At 39.2% G+C, this 17871-nt stretch overlaps 2 protein-coding genes across 4 annotated transcripts; one reads left to right on the top strand and one right to left on the bottom strand.

Annotated features, from left to right (window-relative positions):
• Nucleotides 1-883: 883 nt before the first annotated feature.
• bbs10 (Bardet-Biedl syndrome 10) lies at nt 884-6619 on the top strand. Of its 2 annotated transcripts, none has more exons than XM_042495368.2 (4): nt 884-968; nt 2146-2345; nt 2432-3412; nt 4952-6619. In XM_042495368.2, exons 1-4 carry the CDS (start codon nt 966-968, stop codon nt 5757-5759), a joined length of 1992 nt encoding a protein of 663 aa, XP_042351302.2. In that variant the 5' UTR covers nt 884-965; the 3' UTR covers nt 5760-6619. The 2 variants fall into 2 exon arrangements, with proteins under 2 accessions (XP_042351302.2, XP_042351305.2); XM_042495371.2 differs by lacking the exon at nt 884-968 and adding an exon at nt 979-1215.
• A 1739-nt stretch (nt 6620-8358) lies between these two features.
• Nucleotides 8359-17137, bottom strand: cd9a (CD9 molecule a). 2 transcript variants are annotated; one of them, XM_042496479.2, is made up of 8 exons: nt 16930-17137; nt 13292-13394; nt 12349-12446; nt 11796-11870; nt 11485-11586; nt 9881-9967; nt 9425-9508; nt 8359-9317 (listed from the first exon to the last, which is right to left on the bottom strand). In XM_042496479.2, exons 1-8 carry the CDS (start codon nt 16996-16998, stop codon nt 9252-9254), a joined length of 684 nt encoding a protein of 227 aa, XP_042352413.1. In that variant the 5' UTR covers nt 16999-17137; the 3' UTR covers nt 8359-9251. The 2 variants fall into 2 exon arrangements, with proteins under 2 accessions (XP_042352413.1, XP_042352414.1); XM_042496480.2 differs by lacking the exon at nt 16930-17137 and adding an exon at nt 15011-15699.
• Between the last annotated feature and the right edge of the window lie 734 nt (nt 17138-17871).

The following is a 17871-nucleotide window of genomic DNA, read 5'->3' as shown; positions in this document are numbered from 1 at the left end:
TGAGCACATGATCCTCCCTTCAAAGTCATTTACAAGGAGGAAATAACAAAATTTCGATGATAATCAAGTTGCCAATATTTCGTTTATACGTATTATATATCTATTTTTGATCATATGTAAAGTGTAATATGGTATAAATGTTAACTGCTGTCCACTTAGAGTGACCTAGATTTAACTTAAAAATATATTAAAATATAATATATAAGATATATAAAAAATATGAAAAAACTGGAATCAGCTGTCACCCTCTTGCTTAAACACTCTTAACATTAAAATGCAACCAATCTTCTTTGTAGCTTCCATGCTGTTCCCACTGTATGACTTCAAAGCACATGAACACAACGAAGCTGGAAGAACAACCTCCCAGCTCGTAAACTACGATCTTTTGACATGATATGCATGCAGCATAAGACACTTTGACTTGTCACTGCAGGAAAAGCACAAGGTGTTGCATACATTAATGATGGCTTTGTTCTGTCCAAGTTTCCCAGCTAGCCATGAAAAATGAAACTGAAGAATTGAGGAAAAAAAGAAAAGAAATACAGCCATTATTCATTTTATTTTTTACTTTATCTGTGTTTTTGAAGTAAAATATCAAAAGACTTATGGTGCTGCAAACTTGTATATGTATTTTTTGACACCTAGCTCTGCAATTATTAGCTGTGTTAAGGCAGGGAGGTTATGAAAGTCACATAACACTCCCATATGCAGTAAGCATATATATGCACATCATAATAATCATATAATTAATATACACATATTTTATTCTTTAGCACATGCATGTATAATGGAAAATCAAAGTCACTTGTAGATATAAATCAATGCACCACTGTTCATATTTGTGGAGTTAGAAAACAACTCACGCTAGGTGGCGTTAGTCATTTCTGATCTACTTTACAGCTACGCTACAAACCACAGAAGCAGCCTGGGAACTAGGATACAGAGGAAGGGTTCCTGCTGCATTGATGGTGAGTTCTCTGTAAATATCGCTGGGTTCTTGGGAAGGAATGGATGATTTTGTTTCTCTGGCAGCTGGACAGTTTTGATTTTCAGTCATTTCTTAGATAATTAATAAAATAAGCGCAGCCGTGACGAGTTCACCGCATTGGTTAAGCTAACTAGCTCGCATATGCTATGGTTAGCCACGTAAGGAGTTTGAATTCGGTGGTTGGCGCTAGACGTACAAGACTTCCAGAAAGAAAGTGCTGACGCTGGGTATGATGTGTTATACAAAAACGTAACTTTAGTAATGCGGTAATGTGCAGGCAGCTCAGTTGTTGTAGAGATGGCTGATGGACACGATGGTGCAGTATTTAAAGTGCAGAATCTGAATGAATTTGGGGTTTATGCAGTAGGTATGTGTGATTATATACAGCTGGTTACAGGTAATTCACCGTTTAACAAAAATACACAGACATTTATTCAGATTTTTAGTCAATATATAGACTGTACAATTTGTAGCTCTGTAGATGACATAAAGTCCAGTATAAGATACTTCGAAAATGTAGATTGTACGCTTACATTTAACCACCACACACTGCATTCGTGCCTGATATATATTATTCTTTAATGTATATAAAGTTTGATGGCAACATACACAGTACATACATACACTGAATAATATAGTATGATAAAAGGATAAATGACGAGTTAGATCGTATACAATTGAAATATATTATACTGTGAACAGATACTAGTAGAAGTAGTTACCAACCAATGGTTTATTATGAATAATGCATACCCATTCTGTTAAGTGCAATTTTAAGTCAGTCTGTCTTAGCACAGTATTATCTCATTAATTATTAAAATTGAGATCATGTGATGTAAGCAAAGACCCAAAATTGACATCCGCCATGTGTCAGATGTAAGTAAAGTACATTTCTGCTGCCTAAATGACGTTGTTTATTCTTTCACACCAGATTAAATCAAAACAAATATTTTCAATTTTAAACTCTTGGTCCGATTCCCATTTCTAATGTATATATGTGTGTGTGTGTGTGTGTGTGCGTGTGTGTGTGTGTGTATATATATATATATATATATATATATATATATACATACTTTACTTTATATACTTTTTGCAAATGATAGTTGAAACTCTTACCTAATCTTATGTTTTTAAACCTCAGCTTGTGTGCATTTCAGGATGCTGGGATGCTGCCGGTGGAGCATCTCCACCTGGAACATGTTCTGCAGACTGTGTGTGTGTTGGAGTCAGTCATCATCTGCAGTTTTGGCCCTGAAGGAGGACAGGTGCTGTTCACCCGTGACACAGGACAGGCGATGTTGAGCCGCAGTGGGACACGCATTCTCACTGCGCTACGACTGGAGCATCCAGTGGCCAGGTAACACACACCTCTCTTTCTCTATGATAGTCTTTGTCATTTGAGATTTTCTCTTTTGATGTATTTCTTTGTTTCTTTCATATTAGGATGGTAGTGGAGTGTGTCTTGAAACACAGCTCTGTGACGGGCGATGGATCCAAGAGCTTTATCCTTTTGCTGGCATCATTACTTCGGATGATTCATATATCAGCCTGCAAAGAGCCTAATGTGTCTCACACCTATAACTCCAGGGAAGCCGCAGAGGCTGCTACTGCCAGTCACTTGGCTGGCGAAATATTGGCATTTGCATTAGAGGAGCTGGAGGATCTCATTGCCATGGGAGTCGTCCCATATGGATGCTGTCTTTCGTGGGAGGATCTCACTGCACAAACACAATCATCAGCACACACAAACTCTAACAGTGTTCAAAAGCTGCTGTCATCATTCTTTCAAACACGTCTGGATCCCACCCACTGTGACTTTATTAGCAACCTCACCTGTGAACTGCTCACTCACTGGAAGTTTAAAAATGGCCGACCTTCCACATCACTTCAGTTTCTAAATGACAACTTCCCTGCCTTGCATACACCTGTATCAGGCTTTCCTATCACTTGTTCTCGTTTGATTGAGGGGCAGGTCATTCACAGGGACTTTGCTACACCCTGCCCTCAGACTGACCACCAGCCAGTTAAAGCTGTGGTTTTCACTGGGTGCCTGCAACCAAAAGTGCTCAGTGCAGGAGAAGTGCTAGAGCTGGGATGTGGAGAGCTAGGATTGGAGGAGAATTCAAGGAAGCAGAGAAATATTGGTCAGTTTAGTGCATGGACAGAAAGGTCACTGGAGTGTGTCATTGCAAACCTGCAGAGCCTGGGCGTCTCCGTGCTCCTGTCTGCAGTGAAGCAGTCGGCTTCCAGCCTGGCTTTAGCTGCACAGGCAGGGATGTGCATTGTGGAGTGTGTCAGTGAGGATGAGCTGTCTCTCTTTGCCCAGCTAAGTGGGGCCACACCTGTCTCCGACTGCTGGATGATTGAACCAGAGCACGTTGCTACGCTGACCTTCTGCAGACCCATACTGCTGGGAGCCCATAGGTGTGAAATCATGCCTCTCTTTCTATGTCATATACTGTGCTTATACAATACCACATATATTCATAGAAAGAGTTATGAATTATGGATTACATATATCTGTATGGTAGTGATGTGCAGGTCAGGGTTTTTCGAAAGCCCACACCAACCACGCACGTTGTGAGAACCAGTCTTCCTGGCCTGACCCATAAACATATGCATAAATCAATAACCTGAACCCAACCCTCAAACCCAGAAACCGGAGCTGAAACTTTCTGATTATGACCATTGCTAATAACAACCTACTCGCTGTTGCCTCTGTTGTATGTCACTTCTCATAAATACCACAATATAAAATGTGATTATCTTTTTTTTTTTAAATAAAATTACAAACATAGTAAGACAGCAAGTAGTGGTTACAAGTGGTTACATCTTAACCCTTTGAAACATGAGCAAAATAATTTGATTTCTTTAAAAAAGAAAAAATAGGGAGAATGCAACAAGAAACTGGCAATGGTCTCAAAATTTGGGGAAAAAAAAGGTTACAAGAAAATTACCTGTAAATGAGGCAAAAAATAAATTAAAAACAAAAACATACAAGTAAATGACCTTTAAAAAAGTGCTGAAAAATGTATGTGTTTTTTTATATTATTTGTAACACAATTGTAAATATGAAAACATTATAATTTTATTTTCTGTACATTTTTGCCAATTTTTTGGATTTCTAATTATCCTCCCCTCTTTTGCACAACTAAATTTTAAGTAATTTTCTTGTCAGCTTTTGCTAATTATACTAATTGCAATTTGTGGTACATTTCTTGCCAAGACGGTTATTGCCTTTTTTTCTCTATATTTTAAGAAGGAATCTAACCAAATGCTCAGGTTACAAAGGGTCAAATAGTTTATGAAAGGCATTGGAATGCAGCACAAGAAAACTGATGTTAATCCAGGTTTCAAGGGAGTTAAGTGTGATCTGGAACACACAGCTGATAACCTACATGTCTGTTTAGATAAGCATTTAGCCGACAGGTAGCCTACAGTGCTTTGTTTAGATGACATTACAGAAGTGCATATTTAACAGATTCAGTGTGGACAGAGGCACTTGCTTGTTGTTAGGACACGGTGTTAGGCCATGTATTTGCAGAAAGAATTTTTTTTACAGGACATTATGACCAAAGAGATTTAATATGTCATATTGTCATCAGATTCGTCAAATCTGTTAAAAAGCCGAATAACGGAAAGCCTGAGCGCAGCAGTGCTGGTGATGAAGCGCAGTGTGAGAGACAGAGAGCGATGGAGAGAGGGGAATAGAAGGTCGAAGCTGGATTATTGCCTGTTTCTGAAAGTTATAAATAATTAAACCAGAACGCTACTTTGTCACTGTATGAGTCACCCGACCGAAACCTGCAGTGTTTCTGTGTGTTCCAACAAGCTTACCCGAACTGCCAGACCTTGGATGGGTCAACCCGCGCATCTCTACTGTATGCAGTTTCGATCAATATTTTCTACATCTGGTTTGATTAATGGAAGTCAAAATTAAACTTTTTTTTTACTCCTCCACAGGTATGTTCATGTGGCTTTCCATGATTCAGAGGAAAGGGTCAAACCCTGTGGACTGGTCATCTGTGGTGCAGGAGAAGGGCAAACTGACCAGTATGCATGTTCATTTCAAGATGTCATCCGCATGCTACATTCAGCTTCGGAGCCCATGGGTTTGACCGCAAAAACAGCTTCAAAGAAGAACTTTCAGTCAAATGAAAGCTTGTATTTACATACAGACAATCAAATCCCCAGTGCACCGCCCTTCCAGCACTGTGTGTTGGAGCCCGGCTGTGTTGTACCTGCTGGTGGGACATTTGAGTTTCTTTTAAACCATATCCTCATACAGCATGGTCGCAGCAGCTCAGTTTCTGATGACACAGTTGTGGGTGTCCCTGCTGTTTGCCAGCTCTTGGCAAATGCTCTATTGAGCGTTCCCCAACAGATTTACTCCCACAGTCCACAACATTTCCTTCAGACTCAAACAAGGCTCCTGAGTTTTATTCAGAATCATTCCCACCCTTTCAGCCTTGTATACAAACAAGAAAACAACAAAAACCTCCTACAGGCTGGGGGTAAAAGTACTCTAGAGGAGCGTAAACAAAGCATGCATTGTTGTAGAGAAGCTGACATGTCATCAAAAGTTTTCATGCCGGACTTGGGCCTTGAATCTGTCTCCTGTAAATACAAGCTGCTTCTGGCTGTGCTGCAGTGTGTTTCAAGTCTTCTCCATGTGGACGCTGTGCTGCACACATACACTGCCTTACACAAGCAGTCACGCAGACTTGCAAACATTTCCTGGGAGGGCACAGAGGACGAGGCTGAAGATTGAGATTATATTGTGTCCCATCTGTAAGCCATAAACACATTTTCTCTCAGTGCATACCGCATGCTGCACACACACTCAGGTATCATTCATAAGTTAGAGGAAATAATTTGCAATTTGATGCGGATTGTTAAAGCAATTTTCTGACGGTGACACCCATTTTTAAATAATTTATTTCATTCACAACAATATATTTGTGATGCACATTTGTAATGCAAGTTTATACTTTCACTGAGATAATAAATAACATTTAATGGCATAACTATTGTAAAGTGCAGTTTATGGGCCAATAAAATGTTGCACTGATTGTGCACCAACCTGTCCTGAATCAAGTCTAGGTTTAGCAATAACAGTAAAAAAGGAAAACATCATACACCATAGTGTTAATGTCTGCATGGGACAGAATGTGCAGCTGTTATCAAATGATTTAGTCTGCGGTAATGTGAAGTAGTCTGATTGACTCAATGTTGACATTGGCTTCTTTCCTCTTGGGTTCTCATCATGCTTCCTATGTTTTCAACATTTCTCCTGCTTATCTCAGTTTTCCTGCCCTCTTCCTTTTGGCCAGAACACATTCTGTTACAAAAATTGCATAAACACAGAACAACACAGAGATGTCGTCTCACATATACACACTCCTTTTTATAATCAGTGTTATCTCCAGAGTGGGGGAGGGAAACACCCAGCTGTCAACAACCAAATCAAAGTGTCTTCCTTGTGCTATAATCAGGGTGACTCTACTTTCACCTCTTCTTGATGAAATTGTGGGTCATTAGAAATAACTTGACTCTTTAAGCATATTATTGTCTACTGTTTACTGTAATCATTTTTTAACTCAAAAATTAATTGGGATTGCATGACTCAGAGACCAGTCTTGGCTTGGTTTGTGCTTTGGATCAAACTCTACATGAGTCACACAAAAGGATCACAAATATCAAACAAGGGGAAAGCTGGGGGGAGAATGTTTTTTTCCACTGCGTACATGGAAAGGAACCAGGATGTTGTTTTCAGCCTTATCAAGGCAGCTACGCCCTTCTGCCCCGTACATGCCCCCTGTATCCTGCTCAGCTCATTCTAACACACTGAGCAGTCAATATGATATTGCGTTGATTTAAAAAAGAACTACCCCAATTTTCAAAATGTATACATTTCATTTCTGTGTTCTGAGACTGTCCAGATTAGTATCCTGAAGAACTCTCTCAAATAAAAAAACTAGAGTGCTAAAATTCTGATTTGTGATGTAAGCAAGCATATACATTCTGGAGCTGCTTCATTAACAATGAATTGAAAAAAAGATGTGATGGATGACACTGAGACAACCCAGGGGACTTCAGCTGTCGCCATCTTGAAATTTTAGAGCTAGAAATGACTTTATTTAGATGAGAGGATCTGACCAATTGTGTCTGATCTGACTCACAGACTGCAGTGCCTGGTCGTGTCAGGTAGCTAGTCATTTAAGTGATAGGAATAAAGTGTAAACAGGTAAGTTGTTAAAACAAAATTACCCCAATACAGTTATTCTGGATGTTGAAAGTTTTAACATGGAGGTCTTTAGGGATTTACTTGGTTTTGGAGACAGCCTAAAGCAGTTAAAGTGGATGATCTGCAGTTTTGGCACTACTGCTTTGGCTTCATTTTTCAGCTTTGGAGGTTAAGCATGGGAGCTCCTGACTTTTTAGCCTATGACATCACAATTTCGAGATTTCTCTGGTTCCTAGCTTCATGCTCACATATATTAATTGAATCTCCCTAGGCCATGGAAATAACATACTGAATTTCTTAATGTAGGCTATGTTCTTCTTAAAGCTTCTGGAAGCGTGCCTTTAAATAATAAGAATGCATTTATATCAAAGCTTTGGCTGAAGACTTGCCAGAATAGCATTGCCACGTCTGGTAATGTTACATGTTACAGTGTTGAAAGGAGCACTGAGGAATTTCAATTTGGCATCAAATGACACCTAACTTTGAGTTTTTGATTGGCTTCATCCATATTACGTGATATGCATCAGGGATAACGATGCCCAAATCAAGCCAGCTTCAGGAAACTGAAAAAACTAAAATGACAATATTTTAAATTTGGATTGTATCTGATCATTTTTTATGCTTTTTATTATGCTTGTAAGACAGTAAATTACATATTAAGAAAGATTTTGGTGATTTAGGTTCCCAGAGGCTTTAAATAGTTAAGATTTTGCTTTCTCAGTAATGAACTGTACTCAGCGGCCTCCCGAGAATAGGCTTAATAAAAAAACAAAGCTAATTTGACTTCTTGACTGTGTGTAAGTAGTTATATGCCATAATATAATAGCCACAGAGCAGACTCATTCAGATCTCTCCAGGGTCTCCGGCTTCCTCCCACAGTCCAAAGACATGCAGCTCAGGTTGATTGGTGATTCTAAATTGCCCTTAGGTGTGACTGTGAGCGTGTGTGGTTGTCTGTCTATATGTGTCGGCTCTGCAATAGTCTGGCGACCTGTCCAGGGTGTACCCTGCCTTCCGTCCGATGACAGCTGGGATTGGCTCCAGCCCCCCCACCCCCCCACTCCCCCGCAACCCTTACGAGGACAAGCGGTTACAGAAAATGACTGACTGACTGCCAGACTCATTCAGAATATTTTGGTTTATTTTGCTCTCATTATTTTATGTCTCTGTGAAATAGTGCATATGGTATAAATCAACCCGAAATCTCTGTAAAATGAGAAGAACATTATAAAATACATCATCAAACCACATGTACCATACAACTACCTAAGTATATAAATCTTTTACAAATAAAAAAGAAGACATTTACAAAATGTGACAAAAAAAATTAAAGGCTTTTTTCAGAAAGGGCGAGTTAGGGGATGGACACAGAAAGAGGAGGAACAAATGAAATGTCACAATGACGGAACCGAAATGCTACACTTCGTACCAATCTGGAAGAGACCAGTCACTGCAGTTCACAGCTCGGCATTCAGTTGGCTACTATTCACCATTGTTTGGCTTCGGTGTTGTAAGAAAAAGGACTGTAGGATTGCATTGGTTACTGCTGTACTGTGGTGAAGTGGTGGTGGTTGTCATTTTTATGGCGCTGGTCCATGACTTTTCTGGCTGGTAGGTGACCCCAACTGATAGCAATAGAAATGTGATCAGTATATAATAATATGATCTTTTGTTTAGATAATTAGCAGTTCACAAACACTAATTTCAATCAAATGACCACAAAATTACACATTTCTATACTACAGTGCCACTGAAGCACAGATGATACCCACTCTATAGTTGGGCCTAATAACCACATCGCATCTATCTAGTCCAGGAAGGTGGGCCTAAGTGTAGGCAGCACAGTTATAACTGATGCATACATAAACTATGTAATAATCTGAAATATCTGCACCCAGTCTTGCTTAGATTAGCCCCCTTGAACAAGCAGTGTTTTTATTGGCAGCGGAGAGTCATGTGACTCTGGGAATGACATCATGCAACATTAACAAGGGCTCTGAGATGTGATGGTGGGTGTCACACCACCTCCCGAGACTTCCTGATGGCGCAGCACAGGAGCATACTAAAGATCATCCCAAACACCTGTAAGAGAGAGGGAGAGTACAGTACTTGTGTTAGCTCATCTCTGCACTGTGTTCATCCTCCAGGGCAGCACGCACTGGAATATGAGACGTTAATCACATTCTTACCATAACAACACCAATAGTGATGCCCACTCCTCCTATGATATGTAGCTTGGAGTCAAACACCTCGTCGATGGCGTCTGGGCAGCTCTGTAACACACAAATATGATTCATTTCAGCTTTCTCTGAGCCTATGCTGAACATGACTTGTGGTACGGCACATAGAACAGACAGCCAGAGAGCATGCAGGCTCAGTAAACCATTGTTTCCATAGTAACACTGCAAGGCGATTGAGAGAATTAGTCTGCAAAAGGAAGACTGATAAACTTGTGACACACGTCACACTATCATTTCATGTATAGTAATTGCCCAGCTCTCACAGAGCTGATGCATGTCTGACATCTGTTAGATCTTTTGGATCATCTTTCATGCTGAAATATTATTTTTTCTTTCAGCAGCTCTTGGCTGATGCACACGGCTGTGTTGGCATTCAATTTATACACACATTCAGAGTAGTTGTACCTTTGTAATGAGCTCCTCAAGAGGCTCTCCCTGGGGACAGGTGTCTTTGGCAGTATCTACACTACCAGTTGGTCCGCAGCAGTTCAGCTGTAAATGTACACAAAATCATACTTTTAGAGAACAGGATGACTTGCAGAAGGAAAACACATGCCTCTAAGTGTTTAAAGAAATGGCTCAACATTTTGTCACAGTTTTTAGTTAAACTTGTTGTCAGAGTGAGGATGCCAGGAAACCTGGAGAGATGCTGCACAGAAGTACTGTATGCATGTAGAAACTGTTCAGCAAGAAATGGCAAATTATTGCAAAACAAGCAAATTATTTTTTTTCACTTAAGGGTTTTTTTTTTTCACAAATAACAACAAATCATATGGAGAAACACAGCTCACCTGGTATGTGGACGTAGATTGGAGTGCTGGAGCTGAATCATTATCAACAGTAAAAAGAATAGCATCTATTTCTATTGTTATTTATTCTTTTGTAAATATGGTAAATTTTGTAAATATGTTGTGCTTAGTGTTTGACTGTCTCTGTAGTTAGACTGTGCTCATTTTGTAGTCAGTTTCCCAAGGACTACAATCCCCTTGATGTCTTGCTACTCAAGACTCAGAGATTGACATAAACATTCTGCATTAAGGCTAATCAAGTGATGTTCTCCCAATTTCCCATACTGCTGCTTTCCCTTGTATTGCCTTAAAGGAGGTCTCTGACCAAGAGCTTGCACAGTGAACATGATTTTTTGCACAGATTTAAATGTGCAGATGTGCTTTTTTCACAAATAAACAAGATACGACCTGTTAAAGGAGCAGTGTATAGGATTCACAGAATTTCCTGGCATCTAGCCATGAAGATTGCAGATATCCATGTGCCAAGCATATATTCCCTGTTAGAATTCATCTACTGTTTATTGTTTAGGAGGCTTTTATCGGGAGCCGAATTAGCCGCCTCTTTTTCTCCCAAACAAATGGTCTAGTTGATCAAATCTACTTAAAACCTTAAACAAATCTGTATCTCATCACAAATCAGTGTTTACTGGTACTGTTCACCTTGTCAGAGATGGGCTGCTAGCCCAGCACCAGCTAATAACTAATAGCTAATAGCACTTCTCTGATAACTAAATGTGTGCTCACGGTTTCTCTGATCCAGACATTAAGGAGGTTTTTAGCGGGAGCTGAGTTAAATCGGTAAAAACAATGAATAAAGCAGTTTAAAAAAACAAAACCGTGTTGTTAAATCCTACACACTGGACCTTTAAGTAGTGAGCTTTAGAGTGGGCCTGTGTTTGACCTTTGGAGTCTAGCTGTTTCCTTCTTCTCATATTTATAAGCTAATTGCCTCTCAGCTCTGCACCCACACTTCACACAGTGTGCACTAACAAAGAAACTGAAAGAGTTTATTTCCTTAAAATGCTGAATCTATGGCTTCTAGTCATCATAAATATTACAGATAATACTTGATGTAGAGAGTTTTGAAAGGTATTGCTAGACAGCTTCTTGTGGGAATACATTGCATTTGCTTGAAAACAACTTTGGAGCCAAATCCCTTTTAGATGGGATCCGAGTCAGTCTGAATTAGAATGAAGCAGAAATGGAGCAAACGTTGCTCACCCCGGTTTGAATCACCAGCAGAGTCTCTTTGAGGCGCTGGTCTTGTGTTGTCTTGTAGTTATTGTAGGTCTGCATGTAGAATGTTGTGATGTCATTCACCACCTGCAACACAGCAGCAAGTCGGGAAAAAATATTTTATATAGTACATCATTCACCTTGTATTTTATTGCCCTCTTTTTCATTTTGTGTTTTAGTTTAATTTTGGCCTTATATTTTCTTCTCCACAATGTTTTTTTTTCTTATTGTATTGCAACTTGGTTGAAAAATGTAATGCAATTACTAATGTAACATACTTTAAATTTGCACGTTACCTTGCTTTGATTTGAAAACACCCAGATTCCAGCCGCAACCTCAATGGCAAATATGATAAGCAGGAAGAAGAAGAACTGCAAAAAGGAGAGAGGCTAAATAAAACTCAGCGGATTGTATGAATGTGTGCATCAATGCATGGCTGTGTGCATGTCTTTTGCATGCATGTTTGGACAAGTAAGGTAATTTGAGTGTTGCTGAACCCAATTTACATAGGCTCCACCCTCTGAGAGATTTAGTGCAAGCAGATTAGGGCCAGACAGGGCGGGAGAGGGAGGGAGGGCGGAACAAGTACAGGGAAATCTAGAGCCTCTTCTCTGGCCTTGATACCATTCAGTAAACAATGATGAATGTAGCTCTTATTTCTCAGTGAGCCCAAGGTCAGTCCGCAATTCATACTTGCAACTTGCAAGTGAGATAACAAGAACTGCTTAGTGAGATCACTATAAAAATATACAAAGAAAAAGAGACTGCTGGTTTTAAAGATTTTAAGTGTCATTTTATTTAAGCCAATAGAAAGGAGAGTTATGTGAAGAATAAAAAAGTGGTACGAACCAGTCCCAGCATACAGGGGGACTCCTGGATGGCCCCACAACATCCCAGAAAACCCACTACCATCATCAGTGCTCCAGCTCCTATCAGGATATATACACCTACACACACACACACAGCATCACAGATACATACAAGAATATTTAGTATTTTGCAGAGCTCACATAATTCAAAACTCTACTCCACCTTGCTTAACCCTCTGTGGTATGCATTATGATGCCAGTTGGTGAAAACATGTTTGTAATGTTGTTTTTTTGTCATAATATAGATAAAGTAAACATAATTTAAAGACATTTTCAAAAAATATATATTTTTGGTGTACACTTTTGGTTGCGTTACCTTAAAGCAACACTGAACCATGATGGTGAGAAATGAAAAAAAGAAGTGATGTCAGAATCTTGATCAAATTATATACAATAGTGTATGAATAACATTATAATAACATTCAAAATGATTAAACGTATGTAGGTCAATTTGCAGAGATAAAAAAACAAAATTATGGTGACAGCTTTAACCTAAGGTACAGGTCCCATAAAGGTACAATGTTTTGAGGTAACATTTGCACTTTTGCAGTTTTCTGTTCTGTTCCTAATCTTCTAATTAGGTACATTAAACAATTAAAAACTAAACTTTACTCATCTATTACTGAGTTTTTTTGTTTGTGTTTTTTTCAATATTTGAAAATGACAGAAAAAGATGTTCTCAAACCATTTTTGTGGTGAGTTAATGGGGCTGAACCATGTAATGAAGGCCCCGAAAAAGAGGCTAAACTTGGCCTTCAGAACGTCATGTTACATGTTCCGTAGGGCCCTAACTCTAAGTTTTGGAACATAATTGAGAATGTGTTGTGTGACTGTAAACAGCAAAAAATGTTACCTTGAGGCAGCATGATACCACGGTTAAATGATAACAGATCATGTTTGAGCTCAAGGACTGAGATCCTTACCTGTGTAAAACACATATGGGGAGTCTGCTCCTTCAAACAGACCCTTGGTCTTTGGGTCTAATCTCAGCCACAGGCCTATAGCAAAGACAGCAGTGCCTGCAAGCTGAAACACAGAAACAGGTTTTTTTCACACACAGCGCTGTCATTTCTTCACTTTCCTCTGTCAGTCTAACTTTACAGTCGGAGGATAAATCAGTGTTTCAACAAGGGTTTAGGACCATGAGGGGTTCCTGACGGGGTTCTTTGTGGTCCCCATAAAAATGTAATATAGTTTATTTCTGCTATTTAACCCTTTCAAACCTGAGCCAATTGTTTTGATTTCTTTAAAATAAAACGACACCATAAGGAGATGAATTAAAAATGAATTAAAAAGCTACAATAAAATTACCTGGAAATAAACAAAAGAGTATAAAATAAATGTTGTAAAATAAAAGTTTAAAAAACAACAAAAAAATTACCTTAAAAGTACTGAAAAAAATCTGTCTTCATTTTTTGAGTTTTTTTTCTGTGACATAATTTTAGATAGTAAAATTACTGTAATAAAGAATATAGCTTTTGGCACATTTTCCCTATTTTTAGATATCCTCTGATAATCCTCTCTCTTTTTCTAACTAGTTTTATTTCATGTCACATTTTACTTTTTTTTTGCAATTTGTGGGACATTTCTTACCAAGTTGCCTTTTTCCCCAACCTTTTCAAAAGGAATTAAACAAGCTTGTTCAGGTTTCTTAGGGATCAAATTCACCATCACATGGATCACCATCACATGGACACACCAATCAATTGATTGGTGTGTCCATGTGATGGTGTGCATGCGCCTAGCAAGAAAACAAGACAAGTCTCACAAAGAAGGAGATGAAGGAAACAGCAATTCTTTTAATTTAAATGTTTAAAAAGTTTTTTTCTGTGTCTTCATATTAATATATCACATTACAGGAATGTTCCTTAAAAATGTTGTGTAATTTCAGGCCTCATTATCATCCTGAAAGCATTTTCTAAATGTTTCTTTGAAAACATTCTATCTTTGTTCTCATGTAAAATTGTGGGAATGTTTTACAAAAGAACATAGTATGATCTGTCACCTCTCAGCATCACCAAAGCATCCTCAGTGTTGCAATTATAACAATATGGCCTATATAGCATTTAACCTTATGGGGAAATTATCTGAAGTGATAAAAATCCTTAAGAAGTTCATTGAACATTAGATTAAAATGTTTACTGCAAAACATCATTACAACTTGTAGGTAATGTTAGCCAGTGTTGTGGAAACGTTCCTAGTGCTAAGCTTCCTAAACGCTAGCTGTGTTTGTGGTTGGTGCCATATTGTGTAAAGTGCAATAACAGGCACTTTCTTACAGGGCTTGTGAGCATATATAGGTCAGTGAATTTTTAACTACGGAGCCTAACTGAAAGATGGCAATCTGTTTGATTCAGAGTGTGTGTGTGTGTGTGTGTGTGTGTGTGTGTGTGTGTGTGTGTGTGCGTGTGTGTGTGAATGTGTGTATCTGCATATACATCACTGCTCTTTAGACTCTTTTTCAATGTCTTCTTTCTTTTGTACAACATGTAATTTTTTTTAAATTTTCCATTGTATACACAAAGTGGCAGATAAAGCAAACTGTGAAAGTGTAAATGTATAATACTTGATAAGGAAGCTCTTCCACCTCGCGCTCACCCTCACACATAAAACACACACAATAAAAAGTAGAGCACACCTACCCAGAAGACAAGGTTGAAGACAAACATGAGATATTTCACACATTTGATTCCCCCAGCGACAGCCATGCTGATTCGGTCTATACAATGCACCACTGTGAGTGTTTAATATCTAACTTCTGCTCAGGTGGAAGGGAAGCATAATGGTGTCAGTTAAAAAAAAGGTGGTGGGAAGAGAAAGTAACACCACGCCTTCATACAGTCACCTGATCATACAGTTAGGGAGTGGTTAGAGAGTCGACAAACTGACCTCCATTGTGTACGTGATATGAATTCCTGCTGCCGGTGTTCCTCCCTCTCTATTTTCCCATGTTTATGCATGCACGGTTTGTTTTTAGAGCTGCTGTGTTTGTGCAGGTTGTGCGGGCATACAGGGTTTTATGAACTGAGAGGTACAGTAGCAGTAAAGAGGGCTCTGTTGAGGCATGCTGACATAAAACCTTTTTTTTTTAGATACCTGCCTAGCAGCATATTTACTGCTCTGGTGTCTGAACTGTGTGTGGCTACAGTTAATAGTCTGCTCTCAAACACAATTACTTTCTGTTTCTTCTCCCAGAAGCTGCTTTTATTGAAGGCAAGGTTTGTGAACCCTGCTTTTGATGCAATGACACAAAGCCAGGCACAGTTCTTCTTGCTGTGTCCAGGCTGAGCTGCGATCAGATATCTGTGTCATGTGATTTGTGGCTGCATAAACAGGGTCATGACCAGATTGTCACATCTCTTCCTGTTTAAGCCAACAAAAATGGGGAACTTTTGGACTTCTATGTGTATTAACTAAGGTTGCAAATTTAAGCACATCACTTACCAATTATTTGTGAAATTAATTATCAATTAAACAATTATTATTTAAAAAATATATAAAAACTTGATTTCAAATGATGCCAAATGCATTTTTTTCCTCAAAGCTCACACAAGACATTGCATATACTTTAACAGCACTGCATAACCTGTCGATTGATTAAATGTTTGATTAAATTCTTAATGACCATTCATCGATCATCAGTTGATTGTATTGGCTCTAAATAACAGAGCCAAGTATTGGCTCTACATAACAAGAACTTGTTATACTTATAACAAACTTTTTGATATGAACTAGGTGTATTTTGCATCTTTGAATGTTTTGAATGCCCAAATTTGGTTGTGTTGTCTGAATCATTTTTTTCTCACGCACACACACGTTGGGAAATCCCTGTCTGTCCTGTAATATATGGTTATTCTTAGCTCTATATATAGATACACAAATTATTAACGTACATAAAAGGGCAAAGCATCCATCTGAAACCACACATACACATGGCACACAAACATACACACACACATACACACACAGACAGAGAGAGAGAGAGAGAGAGAGAGAGATCACAAACAAACGGAAACAACAAGACACACCCTGTAGGCTTAGGAGGACACAAATAGCCTATATGGGATATCCAGGATTCATTTACACACACACAGTATGGCTCCCCGACATGCGCAACTCCTCCTCATCACGTGAGGAGCAGAGGTCTTATGATTATTGTAAAATCAGTTACATTCTCCAACACAATAAAGCCCTTTCTCCCCTCTTCGCGATTATTAAAATGCCGTGCGCGCAAACTCCAGAGTGTAGTCCGCGCTGTGGAACTGGGTCACTTGGCCACTGGGGATTATTCTTCCTGCCCGCTCGGTCCTCACGCGTATTGGGACACTTTGTGTTTAGTGGTGGCCACTGCCAGAATATACTGTCATAAGCAACCGAGGCTGAGCGCTCGGTACGATCCTGCATCTGGGACACCGTATCATTTCATTTACCAGCCTATATAGTAACCTGATGACACACGAATGCGCTTGCACACAAGTCTCCGTCTCTCACGCACATGAAACACAGACAGGATGTGTATATATCTCTATGAGAACAATACATTTCCGCGCTTCAAACTCACCCAGAAAACCAGGTTGAAGGCAAACATCAGGTATTTGATGCACATCTCTCCTCCCGACAGCGCAGCCATGGCGGTACTTGAGCTGTGGATGTCACTTCTGCTGGGATCACCTTTACAAACCCACGCTGGAATAGAAGACCTTCTAAATAACACTCAGTATGCAGAATGAGGTTATTTGCCGACGCGCCTGCATCGATGCGCGCACCGTGCTGTGCGCGCCTGTAGTGGTCCGCCCCCACACATAACGGACTGCAAGAGCAAACCATCCTGTAGCTTTTCTTTTTTTTCTTACTCACCAATTCTTACTTATTCTGTGAAATTTGCTTCTCCGTTTGCTTCCTTGAAAAAACACTATTTTTCAAAAATCACTATCCTACTATTCTTATGTTATATCTGCAATTTTTATGGGACGTTTCAGTGATGTAATGTTGACATTCTTTATGGCATTCTTATTCTTTATTTTGTGTGACATTTCATCACTCTAATAGTTATTATATTTTTAAAGGGAGGCATCGAATAGCATTTAATAGGATTTAATTATCTTTAGTGTCTCCAAATACAGATTACTTCATTGTGGAATAGTAGCTTAAAGCCGCTTTGAATTTTCTGTGTTCAGCATGTGTGTGTTTCCTACACAAATTGCACTGAGCAGCATCCTGCGGTGGGCTTTTGACCGCAAGTTCCTGCAGTACCCTGGGCTGTGCGATGACGTAATTTGCCCAGAATAAGACAGGCACGTTCATGGATTGCATACACTGTACATGAATGAACACGGTGCACGAGCATGTTCCTGGCAAGCTGGCTACGCGACAGCACACACGACGCACGCACACATAAATATTGTGACCAACCTGCAAATAAAATAAAAAAATAAAATAAAATAAAAACATATTTTTGAGTATTTGTGGTTTCATCTGTTTTGGCATTATACTATGTGCATGT

The sequence above is a fragment of the Plectropomus leopardus genome, chromosome 7 (assembly GCF_026936395.1).
Source record: "Plectropomus leopardus strain MGB_pleo_1.0 chromosome 7, ASM2693639v1, whole genome shotgun sequence".
NCBI lineage: Eukaryota > Metazoa > Chordata > Actinopteri > Perciformes > Serranidae > Plectropomus > Plectropomus leopardus.
The sequence above is the reverse complement of the archived record's forward strand: the minus strand, read 5'-3'. Positions and strand labels throughout refer to the sequence as shown.

Coding starts and splice junctions, on each gene's coding strand:
- cd9a (XM_042496479.2), bottom strand. CDS start 16,998: ATGGCTGCGCTGTCGGGAGGAGAGATGTGCATCAAATACCTGATGTTT. Junction 11,871..12,348: donor CCCCCTGTATGCTGGGACTG/GTTCGTACCACT, acceptor TCCTTTTTGCAG/TTCTTCTTCTTCCTGCTTAT. Junction 11,587..11,795: donor TGTTTTCAAATCAAAGCAAG/GTAACGTGCAAA, acceptor GCTGTGTTGCAG/GTGGTGAATGACATCACAAC.
- bbs10 (XM_042495368.2), top strand. Junction 2,346..2,431: donor CTGGAGCATCCAGTGGCCAG/GTAACACACACC, acceptor CTTTCATATTAG/GATGGTAGTGGAGTGTGTCT. Junction 3,413..4,951: donor ATACTGCTGGGAGCCCATAG/GTGTGAAATCAT, acceptor ACTCCTCCACAG/GTATGTTCATGTGGCTTTCC.